Consider the following 18,062-nt stretch of genomic DNA (forward strand, 5'->3'; position numbering starts at 1 on the left):
TGTCCTCAAAGAAGCCCCTTTTTTATGTCCTTGGCCCTCCCCTGCCATCATGTTTTCACGTAATGAGCATGCTAGGCGTCCATCCGCCCCCTCTCCGCCTGGCCTCTAACGAGACCAACCCAGCTCGTTTGTAAATGAGCCGCTAAAAAGCCTCCAGCTCGCTCAGCAGAGATAAGAGGCGACAATGACGGCTGCCGAGACGGTAGCAGCGGTGGGCCTACGCCGAACCTCGGCCCACCCGCCGACAGCCGGCCGAGCTTTGATGCAGCGGCTAATGGCGAGCGGTGCCATTTCAAAACGCTCGCCGACGGCGACTCAGCGCGGCTGTCACAAGTTTCTTTTGCTGTACACAAGATCACGATTGAGGTGCTGCATGGTCACTTTTGAAGGTCATCACGGGAAGTGGAAGTCGACACCTTTAAGGTCAAAGGACATGATGGCATTGAACACCTTCTCACTCATAATAACAACTTTATTTGTTCCATATTTGTAAACCACTAGTAGAAAGTCTGCCCCTTGCATGTGCTTAAAACCAGGGGCGTCAAACAAATATAGAGAGAATACATTCACTGCAGTTTTTCCATAAAAGTCACAGTTGTTAATTTTGTCCACTGGCGACCACTTAAATAACCTCTGAGTACTTCAATAAATTTGATTCTGAAGTTTGCTCCGCATCATTTGATGGCTCGAAACGCCAGGTTTCAGGAGCAAAGTAAGCCTTCTTAAAATGTCGCCCTGCCACACTTTCCACATGCATTTCATTTTTCCAAATATATACTGTTTTGCCCTTATAGGAGCTCAGTCTGGAGTTGTTTTTTTTTTCTCTCTCCAACTCCTTTATTTTTTTTTCATCTGCGATTTCATGTTTCTCCCCCTTATTGGACATTCTTTTTTCTATGTTTTTCGGACAGGTTACGTCTGTTGCAATTTTTTGCATTCTGTGGTACAATGACAAAGCGATTTTGATTCTGAAAGCCAACTGGAATCGCCACCGATTTCTGCACCTGCCTGTTTTCAGCTCAGTTCTCGCGGGAGCCAATGACTTTTCTGCCACCACAAAGTACCCAAACCATATTGCAGGGGTGTCAAACTCATTTTTGTCGTGGGCCACATTTTAGTGACCGTTTCCTTTGGAGGCCCGTTATGACTGAAACCATATAAAAAAACAAAATAATAACGGTTCATTCAATTAGTGTTTAAGTTAATGTAATGAGGGGTTTGGTCACAAGAAAATGCTTACAATATGTCTCTAATTTATTAAATATGAGAATTCAAAATTTTGGTAGAGATTTTAACAAGCATCATGGAAGCTGACATGTTTGATTTGCTTTCGTGGGCCAAATAAAATTATGTGGCTGGCCAGATCTGGCCCCCGGGCCTTGAGTTTGACACCCGTGCCATATTGGCAGATATGTCAAATCAAGAGGCAGAAACTTGGGGTAAAAAAAAACAAACAAAAAAAACGTGATAGTGACAACCTTAGTAAAGACTAAAATAATCGCTATACCCATTCACGTCGGATTCCGTGCTGTGCAGAATGTTTTCAAATCAGTTTGAGGCCAGTTGACAGGCCGCTTGTGATTTTGAATCAAAAAGCTGTTCATCCTACGCCTGTATTTTTTTATTTATTGGGAACTGCAAACTGCCAATTGGATTGGTTGACCTGCCTGATCTTCATCTGCCCAAAGACAATTGAATAATTGACAGCTTTCGAAGCTCGCGCCCTTTCCATCTCGAAAGGCGCATAGAGGAGTTGCAATGTGAACTTCTTATTTGGCTTTACGAAGTCATCTTTTCTTTCGCTGAAATATTGCTATTTATGGGACTTTAATACTGTAGATCCAATAAGAAGGATACATGTAGCGATCCTAATGACCAACTGAAGGTAGACGTTCATCTGTGTGTGTGCGTGCGTGTGTGTGACAATAGAAAGCGTGTGAAAGAGTCTCAGATGTGAAGACGCGCTGAGGCCCGCATGACACCATGTGACTTCCTGCTGAGCTTTTCATGTCTCAACTGAAGGGGCGGACTCATGAAAGAAAACCAAGAAAAATAGTCCATGTTCGGCTTGTGTGTGTGTGTGTGTGTGTGTGTGTGTGTGTGTGTGTGTGTGTGTGTGTGTGTGTGTGTGTTTGAGCTTAAATAAGATTAAATGTTGTATGAATACTTAAGCGGCAGCTTTGTGTGAAATGTGTCCCCCACCAGCCTCCTGCTGCTTTGCCTCCATGGAGAGTTGCTGCCTTTGAAATGATCTGAAGGCCATGTGTTGTTTCTTAAATGACCATTTTCCTTTTTTTATGCCATCCATCCAGCTGGGTTGCCAACCATCAGTTTCACATTATGTGTGATTTGCTTTTTCGGGGTTGAAACTGATAGAAACACCTGCCAGTGTGTTGCAATCGGCAAAAAAAAATAGTTACTTTGTTCAGTGTCAAACATTTGGCTCTTGAAATACGTGTACTGTACTGTCAATGCAAAATTGAAAATACACATGCAGTTCAGACCGCTAACACAAGATGGCGGCATTACACTTCACAGCATCCGGCCACCATCCCTTCACATATGTTTCGTTGCAGTTCAAGGACAACGTCAGTGGTCCGTCCTTTGTCAGACATTGACCGTGAGGCAAACGTGCTCACCACTCAGGCCCATTCGTCACTGCCCACCGGAGCAGGACAAGTGCTTTCCATCCTTTGAATGAATCCGCCCTGCGTGGAAAGGCCAAACAATTACGATTGTCCCAAAAGTCAAGTACTACAAGTGTCATATGCATATTTTTTTCCAAAATGTCATTCATTCTTTCATTCATTTATTTGGCTGCAATTAGACTTGGTACATACTTTTGTCACATTGAATATTTGTTGCTCTGTCAAAAAAATTTTGGTGGTAAAATAAAATGTATTCAATTTTGTGCGTTTCAGATAACAGATAGTTTGTGTCTTGCTTGGTTATCGAAACGAAGAAGTCATAGCGTCAGACCATTTTGCAATACCGCTTTTGGCCGGCTCCGTCGCTATGGCAGCACCGTGAAGCGTCTCCGAGAATTCCCCGGAAGTAGTCAACAGCGTGACCCGGAAAAAGTACACGATTTCCGACAAGCATGTATAGACGAGCTTGATAAATTTCACACTCGATTAGTTTGGAATGTTCGTGTTTTAGTTAACGTTTTTAGGGAATTTCGTTGCCGTTTGTACGTTTTTTATTGCGGGGAAAGTGATACTTTAGCAGAGATGGGAGTCCCGGCATTTTTCCGTTGGCTGAGTCGTAAATATCCCTCCATTATTGTACATTGTGTGGAGGAGAAGGTAAGCGTTTAGCATAGTAGCATCACAGTGTGCAAAACTAAAGACACATTTGCGGAGCAAGTCCAAGTTTGTATAAAGATTGTTTTGAATGGAATCCGACTGAGATGTTAACTAGGGTTGGCACGTTTCAGATCTGGAAATAAGCGAAACTCCTCACGGCGTCGCGGGAAAACCACGCGGCGAAAGAAATTTGAGAGTTTGGCTCCCCACGACCAAGAAAAACGCATCGAATCACGTGTATTTTTTTTTAATATGAAAAAAAACAAAATGCTTTGACATGATCTAACCTGTCATATTAGCCCCTGGTCCCTGGCGTCACTTCGTGGTCAGTAATGAAGGAGAACGTTAAGAAAACATTGAGACGTACTTAAAATTGAAAGTGCTTTCTAAGCAATTATTATTATTATTTTTTTTTTTATAGACTGAAGTAGCCTGAAACTTGTGTGTGTGTGTGTGTGTGTGTGTGTGTGTGTGTGTGTGTGTGTACATGTTGAAGGCTGAACTTGCATGCATACACTATAGAGTGCTGTAACAAATCCTGTCTGGGGACACTTTTTTTACTCTAATAAAGATTACTTTCATAATGATCATGACAAGCAACGCAAAGGGGCTGAGCTGCCTCTGTGCGGGATTTGGTACAGAGCAGAGGAGAACGCACCAGACATAGGCTGAGGACGTGTTTTACGGGACGGGTGGCGAATTTATTGGAAACGAAAGTACCTGGAGCACGCTTCAGCATTCCCGGGAGATTAGGTTTTACTTTCACTTTGGCTCCAATGCTCCAAGTTGTCCAAATATTAACCAAGTCAGTTCAGATTTTTTTTTTTTTTTTACTTTTATTCGGAGGTTGAACAACAGCGCAGCTGCCTTAATTTGCTCCGAAACATATCAGAACTAGTGTGGTTTTCGCCAGTGTTGTACCATACCTGAAATCAAGTGTAAAATAGAAGACACATTTCTCCAACTTTAAAATGTATTTGAGATTTAAAGCCTAATTTGCAAGGAATCTAACGCGAATCAGCATCAGAGGATGTGTTTTTGTCATAACCCCTGAGGTTCATTGCCTCTTTTGTGATTTCATAATAATCATGTTTGTGTCTTCCAGGGTAGGGAGTGCAATGGAGTTCGCATCCCTGTCGACACAACCAAGGCAAACCCCAATGAGGTGGAGTTTGACAATTTATATTTGGACATGAACGGCATCATACACCCTTGCACACATCCAGAGGACAAGTATGAAGTGTTTTTATTTTATTCTATTTTATTTTTTTTTTATTTATTTATTGTGGTGCAATGTGACAAGATTCCCTGAAAAGACAGTCTGGAGTCAAGCGCAAAGAATTTTGAAAAGAGGATGCCGGTTTCTGGAGAGGGGGCACCACAATGTGCTAACCAGTGGCGACCACTTGTAATTTTGCCATTGATAGAAATTGTTCCTCTTAAATGTAAAAATTACAATAAGCGTTAGGGGTTGTTCCGTAGCTCCTCCCACTTGTCCAGTTTTTGTCGTAACGTCTCTTTTGATGTTTGCACAGACCGGCGCCCAAAAACGAGGATGAGATGATGGTGGCCATCTTTGAGTACATCGACCGTCTGTTCAATATTGTGCGTCCAAGAAGAGTTTTGTACATGGCCATCGACGGTGTGGTAAGTGACTCTGACGGGGCGCAACGTTTTCTGCTCGAACTGAATGAACCCACTGCTGAACCGAATGATCCCACTGTTGAACTCGCGACCAGGCTCCGCGGGCCAAAATGAACCAGCAACGCTCTCGCCGCTTCCGCGCCTCCAAAGAAGGCATGGAGCTCACCGAGGAGAAGACTCGCATGCGCGAGGAAGTCATCCAGAGAGGTCGGTGTGTGTGTTCCCCCCGCACCACAGGAAAGCGCATCAGACAATCGCGACATGTGACGTGCGTGTCTCTCACACAGGAGGTTACCTGCCACCTGAGGAGATTAAAGAGAGGTTCGACAGCAACTGCATCACGCCAGTAAGTTGATTGGGGGGAAAAAAAACTTTAAAATTTTTTGGGGTAGGGGGTGCACTATAATTGACCGTGCGGACTAAATAATTAAATGTCCTCTCATTATCACTGCGATATCGATCAAAGCTTTGACAATAAATACAGAAAGTACAATGTTTTAAAATTCACATTTTTTGAGGCAACCAAAACTTATTACAAAAGTGCAGCTGAAGTAACAAAAATGTCAAGTTAAAGGCCTCAGCAACTGTTGTGTAGCGCATTCTGTGAGTATCAAGAGCAGGTTTGTCAGTTCTTTTTTTTTTTTTTTAAGTAAGGTCTCTCGTGTGTCTCTAGGGAACAGAGTTCATGGACAACCTGGCTCGTTGTCTTCGCTACTACGTCGCCGACAGGCTCAGCAACGACCCGGGATGGCGAAACATCACGGTGAGCCCGTCTCCACTGCTAAATGTGATCTCATGAGTGTACGTTGAGTCCACGTCGTCACGAACGAACCTTTCGCTTTGAAGGTCTTCCTGTCTGACGCCAGCGTTCCGGGCGAAGGCGAACATAAGATCATGGACTACATCAGGAGACAAAGAGGTTTGCCGCTCGCTCTCGTGTTCAGACACACTTTTTACATGTTCTACCAATGATTGTGATGAATATGGACAAAAGTACTGTGACACCGAGCGAAGGGGAGAAAACAGCTTCCACTTGTCTCAGGAGTGCCGTGTCCAAATACTTTTGTTTGTACAGTAGAGTGGCGTTTTCTCAATTAAAAAAAATATATATATATTATTAGAATTTTTTTTTTTTTTTGGAAGTCATAACATTGTGAGGCAACGTTTTAATTCCAAATTGCATCTGGGTACATACGTTTTTAAAAAATTATAATTAACCCTTTCAGGTACATCGGTCACTATAGTGAATAGCTTATCATGCTATCAGGTTACAGGGTGCATGAAACGGTTAAGATGACTAAATTATTCTAAAATTATTCTTAAAAATATCCTGAAAAATATTGCCATTGCCAGAAGATGCAGCAAGATCGTGGCAACGCATTACTTTTTTTCAAAATGAAACTCCTCAACTCAATTTACAACACAATACATCCTGATTTATATAGTGTTTTCACGACAGCTGCAGCTGTAACAAAGCTCTTTAAAAAAAACAGTCAACATAAAATAAAATAACAAACACAACACATACCATCAAAACACGGACAATCGTCCAACCACTTTTCACTTGTACGCTTTGTTGTTTGAAGCAGTTCGAGATGAACGAGGAGAGAATCAAATTGTCTTTCTCTGGATCAGAGACGTCATGTTCAAAATGTCCACACATCTGCGACAAGCTAAATTTGAAAGTCAACAAGAAGCTGTAGCGTCCAGTGACGGAAAAAAGCGATTGGTTCACCTTTCCCGTCCCATGTAAATCCGCTTCAGTTCTAAGCGGCGACTCTCAGTTCCAAATACGCATCCGGGGACCGCGCCGACGCTCCTCTCTCTTCATCCTCGGTTCCATCCGTCCAGCCGCACCAATGCAGACTGTCCAATTGCGCCGCCATCTCCGCTGAACAAAACGGAGCTGTGAAAAATGTTGCCCTTTACAGGCGCAAAAAACACAAGCGCCCTCTGGGGCTGTCCGGCACCGACAGTCAAATGGCGCCGACATTCCTCCTTTACATCTAGTAGTTCCTTGGAACCAAGATTGCGGCAAAGCTCACTTTTCTCAAAATGAATGAATCTCCTCAATTCATTCCTGCCTCGTTCGTCTGTGCCAAAAATTAAAACTTTGATTGCGCCCACTTGAATGCAAAAAACAGTCTCCTCAATGTAGGCTTTGTGTTTTGCGCTCATGGCAAATATTTTCTCTGTCGTCCGCAGCTCAGCCCAACCACGACCCCAACACACATCACTGCCTGTGTGGTGCTGACGGTCAGCTTACAACACACATTGGGGGAAAAAAAGTGGGGTGGCGGGGGAGAGTCAAAACAACTTCCCATCAGTAGGACATTCTTTTTTTTTTTTTTTTTTTAATTAATATCTGTGTCTTTGTCTCTGCACGGCGGCAAAAATCAGCGGACCTCATCATGCTGGGCTTGGCCACGCACGAGCCCAACTTCACCATCATTCGGGAGGAGTTCAAACCCAACAAGCCGCGGCCGTGCGCTCTCTGCGGTCAAATGGGCCACGAGATCAAAGAGTGTCAGGGCGTCGCCCGAGAGAAGCGAGGCCAGGTCAGATCACGCCTGACCCATCTCCATGCCATCAGGAAGACCTCCAAATTAAAAGCCAGGCTGTTGACTTGTTGCTCTTCCAGCACGATGAATTTGCGGACGCCATGCCAGTGTCTGAGCAGGAGTTCATCTTCATCAGGCTGTGTGTGCTCAGAGAGGTAACGTTGTCAGTGTGTGTGTGTTTGATTCAGGCTGCAACAATTTGAATAATTCAATTTCAAAGAAAGGTTGAGGTCAAGTCTGCAGTCGGCAAGACACTTTGGAAACATATTAGTGGTTAGTTAATGTTGTGTCGGCTTACCTGGCCAGTTAGAACATATCGAACCAAATCGTAAGAAGCGCATTCGCTCGCCAGTTGCCACAACTGACTCAGAGAAACTCAACACTCGGACTGAACAGCCAGCCAACTGCACTATCGTTGGCTGACACCCATATCATTCACCAGACCGGGCTCCGCCTTTTAAAGCCATACACACTAAAAAGTCACTGCTAAAACAGTCCACTTTGAGGTTGGCAACCCCAAGTGGACAAAAATAACAAAAAAATCCAGATTGTATTTTTAATGCAAAAATATTTGTGAGCTTCACCCCGAGTGTGTGTTTGTGTGTGTGTGTGTGGGGGGGGGGGGCATTTAAATGGACCCATTTAGCTTTATTTGTGTGTTTTGCTGTTATCTTGGTTGTTGGTGTGTGTTTCGATCACAGTTCCACGTTAACGGCGCTGCGTTACGTTTCAGTATCTTGCTCGAGAGTTGACCATGGCCAGTCTGCCCTTCCCATTTGACTTTGAGAGGAGCATCGACGACTGGGTGTTCATGTGTTTCTTTGTCGGAAACGACTTCCTCCCTCACCTGCCGTCCTTGGAAATCAGGTCACAGCTGCCGTTCTCGTAATCCGTCTGTGTGCGTGAAAATCCAAAAGTCACAATTAATTTCATACTTGGTGCTGTTCCATCACCTTCCAGAGAGGGGGCGATAGATCGCCTGGTCCGGATCTACAAAGATGTGGTGCACAAAACCGGAGTAAGGATGGTCCCAGCCGGGAGTATGGCCTCCTGGCTGCCGTGCATGCTGGGAAATGTCGACAAATTGCGGGGCTCTGGTGACAGCTGCGTGTGTGCGTGTAGGGCTACCTGACGGAGAACGGCTTCGTCAACCTGGCGCGCGTCGAGATGATCATGCAGGCCGTGGGCGTGGCCGAGGACAACATCTTCAAAAAGCGCAGAGAAGACGATGCAAGACGTGTTTTCAACTTTAAAAACGTGACAAGTCACACTGAAGCGATCGGGTTGATTCAAACATTTTTTTCCTCCTTTCTTTTAGGAGAGCTTTAAGAGAAGGATGAAAGAGAAACGACAAAGGATGAAGGTAAGTGACTTGGACTCAGTCATCAGGACAATATTCCAACTTTGTTTTTTTTTTTTTTTTTTTAACTGAGCACAGAGGGAGCAGCAAGGCCCCGCCTACCTCACCGGGGGCCAGTTTGCCCCTCACGCGTTGGGCAGAGGACTCCAGCCAGACGCCGTGGAGAACGCTCGCCACCAAGCCTACGGCATGAGGATGCAGTCCAATAGGGTGTGTCCTCAAAACTCACAAACTCACTTGAGTCTCCCTCCTTGCTGCGTGTTTTCAGTGTGTGTGTGTGTGTGTGTGTGTGTGTGTGTGTGTTCTTGTTCAGGATGCTGCTCAGTCCCTGAAGGCCATGATGAGGAACGGGGGCGGCGGCAACGTGAGTTTGAAATGTGCTGGAATGAACACGCGTTGTTAACAAGTGTCAAGGAAAAGCATATTTTTGACGGACTGGCAGCAACAAATGAAAACTAAAGATACCAAAAAAATACAACGTCGCTTTACACTGTCGTCGTATTTGGTGGGAGCTCTGCACCTTTTTCTTTTCAATGAGCCGGGCCCATCTTGGGATGAGGGGAGACAATGACCCCTCAAGACCGTTGTCCAGTTTACTGCATCCTATTGTGTTTGCCGTCATTGTAGCTAGCTTTGGAAATGGATGCAACCATTTTTTTTTCTTTCTTTTTATGTATATTTTCATATTAGCCAAGGGGGAGGGGATTTCAAATCAGCAGTCAGAAAACAAATCAGGTTATTTTTTAGTTCATGTGGCCCAGTCTTTGATGGGCTCAGTAGTGTTGTAAGACGAGTGAATAGTCATCAATGACTGTTTATTTGTTGTGCTGATTTGTGGCGTCAGCAGTTTCCAGGCCCCAGCGACGACGGCAACAGCCGCGGCGTGAAGAGGAAAGCAGACAGCGACGACGAGCCCGAACCGGAAGACAACGTCAGGTAGGTGCAGTGGGTCGGCATGCCGAGTCAACGGAACACTTGACTGTTGAAGTAGCAGACAGGAGTCTATATACACACACACAATTAAAATGGAAAGCAGTCAATTCCTGTGTGACGTGCTTAATAAATCTCCTAAATCCGCCGGAATGATTTGGTATTCATGGAGCGTTCGCCCTTCAGGAGGCGGCGCTCCCGGCAGGCCGCGCCGGCCCTCTGCGGTGGCACAGATGCCGCGCGGCCTCCATTATTTGAATTTCCCAAGGTGTCAAAAAGCGCTAAAAGAATTCCGGTCACGCAGGAAGTGGAGGCATCTTAGAATGGAAGCCATTTGATTGACGCGCCGTTGGCAGGTTGTGGGAGGACGGCTGGAAGCAGCGCTACTACAAGACCAAATTTGACGTGGACGTTTCTGACGAAGGCTTCAAGCAGAAGGTGGTCCAGTCGTACGTGGAGGGCCTGTGCTGGGTGCTGCGCTACTACTATCAGGTGAGACGCTGCACCCGCCTCCCCGCCGACAAACTTCCATTTGGTTCGGAATAGGGTATCCCTCAATCAAGATTTCTTAAAGTGACAAGTGTTTTCAAATGTCAAAAAGTCGTAAGTGGCGCCCTCTTTCCTTGCGCAGAGGTGGATCAGCCTGGGGAGGGAGGGTGAGGAGAATCAGGGGTATGGGGGGGGCGGTTCTCCACATGCTCAGCAATCTAATGCTGGTCTCAGCGGGCCGCTCTGAATTGATTAAAAGGTCCTCGGCAGACGGGACGTGTCTGCGCGGCGCCGCCGCGCATTCACGGTGCCACCGCCAACGGCGTTAGCGTCACGTGCGGATCGCCAAGTGACCCGCGCGGGGGAGGAAGGAGGGGAACGAGGGCTTCAGCCAAAAACGCTGAAGACGTGTTTCACACTTTGCTCCCGAAATCACTTTTGATGAGGACCCTCTATTTGTTTTACGTCTATTGCGGGGAGCTCAAACGGGCTGCCGCCATTTGAGAGCTGCAATTTGACACGCTTTCTTTCACATCCTAAAATAAGAAGGGTAGGGCGGGGGGAGTGTTGGCAGAGAACTCAATTGAACTCGTTATCTTTGTGCTTCATAAACGCTTTTTTGCATCTCCGTGGGGTTTTCGTTAAATGTTTGACAAAAGCCAATGTAAATATGCAAAACGCGGTTGAAAACGTGAAGCGGGAATGTTTGTGTGTGCCCACTTTTCGACCCGTCGATATGCTTGCAGGGCTGCGCCTCTTGGAAGTGGTACTTCCCCTTTCACTACGCCCCCTTCGCTTCAGACTTCCAGGACATTCAAGGAATGTTCAGTGACTTTGAGAGAGGAACCAAGCCGGTAAGCGAAACGTTGATTAATGACGCCCGGATGAAGCCAATCTGAATTTGCTTGCGCCTATGCACAGTTCAAGCCCCTGGAGCAGCTGATGGGGGTGTTTCCTGCCGCCAGCGGCAACTTCCTGCCAGAAACGTGGCGGAACTTGATGATGAGTCCGGTGAGTGTGTCCTGCACGTTTCCGCAAAGTCTCTTTTCATTTCGAGAAAGGTGTACAGCAACGGATGACAATGAAAGCAGATTTATTGAAAGGACTCCGTGCTCATCAAACATTTTAATTCCATGGCATAGTCAAGGATTTGTATTTTTTGTTGATGCTTTATATGGCCACAAAATACAGAAAAACCAAAATTCAGTTTCTTTTTAAAAAAAAAAAAAGGGAAAATTTGAGCGTATATTTTCAATGAGAAGACATTGGCTATGCACAAAAAAATAGTAGAGACCTCGGCTGTCATTCACAGTTTTTTTTTGGTTTTTTTTTTTTTGCTTTGGATTTTAGATGATGATTTAGAATTCGCACAGATGAAAAAAAAAAGAGCAGTTAAGGGACTGTAATGCCCTGGCATGTGGGCAAGGAGAGCCACAGTTTGCCGGGACAAACAGGCAATCACCCACATGCAAAATACACTGCTCCTGATATAGTTCACTAGGCCACACCCCTTGAAGGAACACACCCACACATACAATCATACTTTACATAATTACATTTGATAAAACTAGTTTCTTTTCATTCTCATCTTCTTTTTTTTTACAGGCTTTGTCACAAACCAATTAAATCGAGCTCCCACTATGTACTGTTTCAGGATGGTGCCCATATAGAAGTGTAGGCAAAATATTTGTTGTCATTTATTGATCATTCACACAGATGTTTCTATCAAGTTCCTTTTAAATGAGTTGAATTGTAAAAAGAATGAAAACTGATGGAGCGCCTCTATTTTGTAAGTCAGTGTATAAGGAAAGTGTTGTTGTGACACAGGACTCTTCCATCATCGACTTCTACCCTGACGACTTTGCGATTGACCTGAACGGGAAAAAGTACGCATGGCAAGGTGAGACATCCGCCGCCCGCCTCCCGGCTGCTCATTGTGTAGCTCCGCTGACTCTTTTTTCCCGGTGCGCTTCTGTTTCCTCCTTGAAGGCGTGGCCTTGTTGCCGTTTGTGGATGAGCGGCGTCTGCGGGCCGCGCTGGCCGACGTCTATCCCGACCTCACGTCCGAAGAAGGTCAGTCGCATTTTGGCGCCCCTTATATCACCTCGCACTTTAACGCTCATTTTCTCATCCTTATGAAGCCACTTCCATTCATCGGAGTTGATTTTGTGCGTGTGACCATTTTTTTCTCAGAGTACATTGGATGTGTGCAACATAGAGTAGTGGCTCAAGAAACGAGCGACTTGACTGAAGAGTTTTTTTTTTTTTTTTTTAAATAGGAGCCGTCAACTTATTGATTTGCTTTGACTTGCGAGCGTAGATGTGATATGCGCGCGTATGGTGGCAATGAACGCAACACTTGACAATAAGTAGAAATTAGGCAAATCGTGAACTGTTCAACAAAAAGAAGCTTTAAGCGGTTTAAGTCCACTCCCAGTTGAACTTGACTGTCATACTAAACAAAATATAGTTCCACATTGTGTGAACAACTACCAAAAGAAAAGCCCTGCTGTCTTAATGCTACTGCTTGTTAGCATCCGTATTGCTGTGCTTCAACCATTGAGGCAGTCGATTGACCACTAATAGTTCAGTAACATGTCGGCAGACAATATAAAAGTCCTTGGTCATATATTATTTATCATCCGCGTAGAATGGTTAATAGCAAGCACATCAAGTGGTATTTTGTAATTAATTCAACGGGGAATCAATTCAAATAATGATGACGTTCCAGTGAGAAGAAACAGTCTGGGAAGCGACTTGGTGTTTGTCGGCAAGTCTCACCCGCTCTCGGACTTCATCCAGGAACTCTACCGTGCACAATGTCATGAGGTAACGCCAGCAGATGTTGGGTTAAAAAAAAAAAAAAATGTGTGTGTGACGCTCGCATCGACAGGGCAGATGATGTTGCCGTTGTCTTTCAGCCCACTGAGGTGCCTGCAGAGCTCTGCCATGGAATCCAAGGTATATTATCTCTTGATGACGACCCTATCCTACCAGATAAGTAAGGACCACTTGCTCATGCTCCCTCCTGCACATTCCCGGTCAGAAGGCGAGCCGTCCTCCTGTCTTGAGCCACTCGCACGCTCACTGGCCTTTGACCTTGTTGTCCCTCAGGACGGTGAGCTCGCCCATCCCCATGCTGCGTGACATCGGGCAGAACAGCGCCATCGGGTGAGAACTACTTGGCCTTCGACTTGGTGCAGCTGCAGTACAGCGCCGATTTTTAAAAATATTACAATGGTGCCTTGACCACCATCGGCATGACTCAAAATCCCTGTAATCCGTCCAAGCCCCTCAGAAAATACCACCAGAAATTTTTTTGTAGCATCTTCTATCGCAAGAAAAATATCACCGCGCACAATTGCATTTTACGGAAACGTAGTCATCACAAAACTTCATGGACTGTAAAGAATGAAACGGGGCGTTCTGATTTCATCCATGCAATCAATTTTGCGTTGTCTGTTGTGCCCGTCTTGGCCACCAGGGGATATTATAACACATTGAGATACCTAACAGATTTTATGGGACAGTCACAAGCGGCATGGCAGTTTGTCATCTATGCAGAGGATAAAGAATATATGCACGTGTGCACTGTGATATCATCTGTCTGTATGTGTCCCTCCGCTTTGTGTTCAAATCTAAGTTATAGGCTTATAAAAACACAATATCAGCGCTCGTTTCATCAGCCTCTTCATGGCGTATCCAATTATGCTTTAGCATGAAGCTAGCCAACTTTGACTCAGCAAGGGTATCTGTTTTTTCTGAAATACACAATGTTTAATTGTCTTTTGTTTTTATATTACGTATGATAGTCCACTCCTTAAAAACAAAATTTGGTTCCATTGTGTTGTCTTGCAGAGTGAAGTTCAAGGATCCCCAGTTTGCCGAGGGTTTTGTGTTCAAGGCTGTTCTCCTTCCCGGAGCAAAGTTAGTACCATTTTCACATGTAATATTTCCGATTGAAAAGTCAGTGTCTTTTGGTACTTTTATTGCCTAGTGTGACAATGCACTGTCTTGATTTTGTGTGTGTGGCCTTCAGGCTTCCCACTAACGTGCTGAAGCCGGAGGACTGGGATAGGCGAGAGAATCAGCCGTGGAGACCTCAGCTTGGCTTCAACCCCAACAGGCAGCAGGCTCACTTGGACCAGTCAGGCTTCCGAGCTTTGGGGTGAGTTTTTCTTGACGGACACCACTTGGAAATATCGGTCAAATGTGAAATATGAAATGACTTGTGTCACATGGCACCGCTGCTAAGTTACGCAAATCCTCCCTGAAGTGCTCATACATGCCAAATGTAATGCAAAGGGATTCATTACACAGTCAAACGTTGCCAGTGTGAGCTTTGCTATGCGTCTGTATAGCCCTTTTGAAAATGTGTAAATGTTTGTCCACCCCCACAACCCACACTGGACATTAAGCAGCCATGCTTGATTATGAGCTCCACTTCCTCCTCCACACGTCCACATTATCATTAAGAAACAGCAATAATTGAACATCTGGCAACCCCCGAAGGCGCCGTGTTTGGAATTCATGATGAGCACCCCCCAAAAAAAAAAAATTCTCCCCCAAAGTAGAGCATGAATTTGCCAGACTGCAGAAAGCATGTTTGACATCCTCTCGTTCTTCTTGCAGTCACTCGCTCAGAAACCAACATGGTGGGCAGTACAGCAATGCCCCGCCGCCCAACAACTACCAACAGCAAGGAAACTACCGCTCACCCCGCACCGGCCATCATCAGGCCTTCCAACGTAAGAGAGACACACACACGTACACACACACACACACACACTCTACAGTCACAAGTTGGGGTTTAGGTCCAAAATGTTATGCCAAGCAGGCTTCGGCCCTCCTTCCAAAAGTTACATCAACATATCCATGGCAAAATACACCTGCAATAAGTTAAAAAAAAAAAAGATCCTATCAAGATCATTGTAAACGTTTTTTTTTTTTTTTTTACCCGTCCCACATTCTTTGAACACATTTAAACATGTCGAACTCAATGAAACTTCTTGAAACACTTTTCAATAGTGTTTGTCAGTACCTGTTCTGCAAATAAAGGCAAAATGTTGCTCGCCTCAAGCTTTTTGATTGGTCACTCCCAGGTGAAGTTTTTACTGGGAAACTGACACTCAAAACACAGATGAAACATTTCAGCGACAAAATGTTCCACCAAGCCATATTTATTTTAATTAATGAGCTTGCTAGCCTCATGCTAACATAGAAAGAGAACTGCCATTGACAGGCTAACTTGTGAGTCCAGCCTTCAAACAATTGCTCGTTTAACCCTTTCATGCGCCATGTAACCTGATAACATGATAGGCTGCCCACTCTCGTAACCGCTGTCCCTGAAAGGGTTAATACGCAACGCGCTTCATTGACCCCGCCCCACCCCTGGAAGATTCCTTCTGACATGCACGCTCTCTTAAAGACGGCCACTTTCGAATGGCGACGAAATGAAGTAAATAACTCGATGCAATAATTGCGCTGACTCCGCGCCCCATTCACAAGTTCAGGCGACGTTGCCACACGCGGTGTCTCCTAATCACCTCGCCATCCTCGCCACCGCGCTCAGACTTTGATGTGCCAATTTGCAAGTCGATGAAGCCTGTAGTGTGTGTAGGGGGGGGTGGATGGCCAGCTCCTCTGCTGCTTCTCCACGGAAGGATGCAAATGACCCTCTTTTGGCTCCTCACACTTTTTGTTTGGATGTCCAATGCCACTGTGAGACCCCCGCGTAATATATATTTTTTTCATTACCAGCTCATTTCACCCGATAAATGTTTAATGATTGAGTTTCAGTTCGTGACGGTGCGGGATTTAAACTTCAAAGATCATCACAAAATGGCGGCACTACTTAAAACGCTTTCACTGTATTAAGATTTTTTTTAATGTTGTGGATAGACACGACTGATCCCGTTACATCATTGCTGTCACATAATTGAGACGTTCTGGATCAACATCAGCCGATGAACCTTCTGGAGTAAATATCGAACAAGTAAATCAGTTATAAAGTCGAGATGCTCGATAGCAATTAGCATTTTCAAATTGATGCTAGCACAAGGTTTTACTCTGGAGTGCTCACCAATACCGCTTGTACTTTTGACCCATAACGTGTCATTTGCGACAACGACGGATAATTGTGAGCTTTCCGTCTTTCTGACGCACATGACGATTCGCGGATGTGTCAAACCTCCACAGTGTAGCGAAAACACCACCGATGGAAAGTTTGAGCCGTTTGAAAATGGTGACTTTTAAAACCGTGGTCTATTTTGAAACCGCTAACTGGCTAAAGTCAAATTGAAAAGTATCACAAAATGACCACGTGCCCCGGCGCGGAAGTGACACATGCTGACTTGCGAGGGGATGTTGCCGCAAAGCATTATGGGTCTCCCTCCACAAACAGTCTGAAGGGCCTTGAAAGCCAAGTTAAGTTTTCCCCCTTTTGACGGCGCGTCCACCCCCCGCCGAGAGGCCGCCAGTGGGTCTTTGTGCTCGGGTCGTCCCGCCGCCTTGTGTCCGCGGAGCAGCTGCGCTCGAGCTCTGCTGGTGGCCATTGTGGAGCTCAAGCGACAAACTAACAACTCCGCCCAACCTCTGCCCCTCTCGCACTGAGAAAATGCAAGTCAATTCTTTTCGACCATCGCGTCCTTTTGCACTTTCCCCATGTTACAGCAAGGTCAGCGGATGTGAGCATATTTGGTTAAATTGGCGTTGAATGAACTGTTTGCCTTTGCAAACTTTTATCGAGCCATAGCGCTTATTGTCTCGCAAATGTTTTATTGTGATTTAACCTTTTGAGGGACAGCGGTAACTAAAGTGGACAGCTAATCATATTATCAGGGTGCATGAAAGGGTTGAACCCGACTAGTCAAGTGCCGTGTTGCACTCGAACCACCACTCGGCCCACCTGGCTAGCGTCAATCGCTAGTAGCCTCCTTTAGCCGTTTGCGCATTTATCTTTAGCGTTAGGATCCGGTAGTCTGAGAATATTTACCGTCGAGAGGCTGGAGTTCCGAGGTTTTGGACCATTTTAAGTTCATGTCTAGAATGGATAAATCGCTGATTGAAAGGTTTGTTGATTTAAGAGATAATAGATGAGTCGTCGATTGTTGCACCGCTAGTTGCCGGCAAAGACGGAGATGCGGTATTATGAATGGCAACGGGTAAGTTACATTCCGGCATCGCGGTCAAAAAGCATGACATTCTTCTGCGCTGTCACTCTATGTCGCTGGCATAGATAGACGAACAAAGTTACATTTGCAGTGACTCGTTTTCGGATCAAATTGCAAATCTCCCGCTGCGCAGCGGTTGCGACTCGGCGGCTTCATCTCGGAACAGTTTGTGTTCGGCGTTGACTACATCGCGGACATCTGCAAACAGAACCCCCCCCCCCCCCCCCAAAAAAAAAAAAAAAGCGCCTCTGTGTTTTTGTTTGAGCTGAGTCAAATAGTCGGCGTCGAAAATTGAAAAGGGGCGTTTAGTTGCCGAGCGGCGCGTAATCCGTCCCTAATGCAGTGGCCAGTGCGCGCTTGTCGGGGATTGGAAGGCGTAATCCTTTTGTTGGCCTTTGTGCGCGCACACGGGAGGCCCAGACGTGCTCAGATCATGGCTAATTAAAGAGATTGACAGGTGTCCACTTGTCATTCCCTCTCTTTTGAGGCGGGCCGGCGCCTTGTGGCGTTCTAATTGCGAGCCGACTGGGTGGTCCACTTGAGCTGCGTTGGTGGAAGAGATCATCAAACGGGAAAAGTCGGGCCACAATAACGGCTGGGG

At 45.6% G+C, this 18,062-nt stretch overlaps 1 protein-coding gene across 4 annotated transcripts in view; it reads left to right on the plus strand.

The window, feature by feature from the left end:
- Positions 1-3,064: 3,064 nt before the first annotated feature.
- Positions 3,065-18,062, plus strand: part of xrn2 (5'-3' exoribonuclease 2) — a 19,013-nt gene continuing 4,015 nt past the window's right edge. For 3 of the 4 annotated variants that reach the window (XM_019871550.1, XM_019871548.1, XM_019871551.1), the window contains exons 1-28: positions 3,065-3,305; positions 4,411-4,538; positions 4,841-4,952; positions 5,045-5,156; positions 5,237-5,295; positions 5,623-5,712; positions 5,796-5,868; positions 7,155-7,205; positions 7,350-7,507; positions 7,591-7,665; positions 8,244-8,377; positions 8,471-8,528; positions 8,633-8,740; positions 8,829-8,873; positions 8,949-9,080; positions 9,184-9,234; positions 9,715-9,806; positions 10,157-10,292; positions 11,036-11,143; positions 11,211-11,300; positions 12,117-12,189; positions 12,279-12,362; positions 13,021-13,118; positions 13,211-13,290; positions 13,404-13,460; positions 14,148-14,216; positions 14,329-14,457; positions 14,922-15,037. In XM_019871550.1, coding sequence (XP_019727109.1) covers positions 3,231-3,305; positions 4,411-4,538; positions 4,841-4,952; positions 5,045-5,156; positions 5,237-5,295; positions 5,623-5,712; positions 5,796-5,868; positions 7,155-7,205; positions 7,350-7,507; positions 7,591-7,665; positions 8,244-8,377; positions 8,471-8,528; positions 8,633-8,740; positions 8,829-8,873; positions 8,949-9,080; positions 9,184-9,234; positions 9,715-9,806; positions 10,157-10,292; positions 11,036-11,143; positions 11,211-11,300; positions 12,117-12,189; positions 12,279-12,362; positions 13,021-13,118; positions 13,211-13,290; positions 13,404-13,460; positions 14,148-14,216; positions 14,329-14,457; positions 14,922-15,037 — 2,593 coding nt within the window. In that variant the 5' untranslated portion in view covers positions 3,065-3,230. The remainder of the gene's footprint in view (positions 3,306-4,410; positions 4,539-4,840; positions 4,953-5,044; positions 5,157-5,236; positions 5,296-5,622; positions 5,713-5,795; positions 5,869-7,154; positions 7,206-7,349; positions 7,508-7,590; positions 7,666-8,243; positions 8,378-8,470; positions 8,529-8,632; positions 8,741-8,828; positions 8,874-8,948; positions 9,081-9,183; positions 9,235-9,714; positions 9,807-10,156; positions 10,293-11,035; positions 11,144-11,210; positions 11,301-12,116; positions 12,190-12,278; positions 12,363-13,020; positions 13,119-13,210; positions 13,291-13,403; positions 13,461-14,147; positions 14,217-14,328; positions 14,458-14,921; positions 15,038-18,062) is intronic. The other variant, XM_019871549.1, reaches the window with a different exon arrangement.

Source organism: Hippocampus comes, unplaced genomic scaffold (genome assembly GCF_001891065.2).
Source record: "Hippocampus comes isolate QL1 unplaced genomic scaffold, H_comes_QL1_v1.1 scaffold100, whole genome shotgun sequence".
In the NCBI taxonomy this organism is placed as follows: domain Eukaryota; kingdom Metazoa; phylum Chordata; class Actinopteri; order Syngnathiformes; family Syngnathidae; genus Hippocampus; species Hippocampus comes.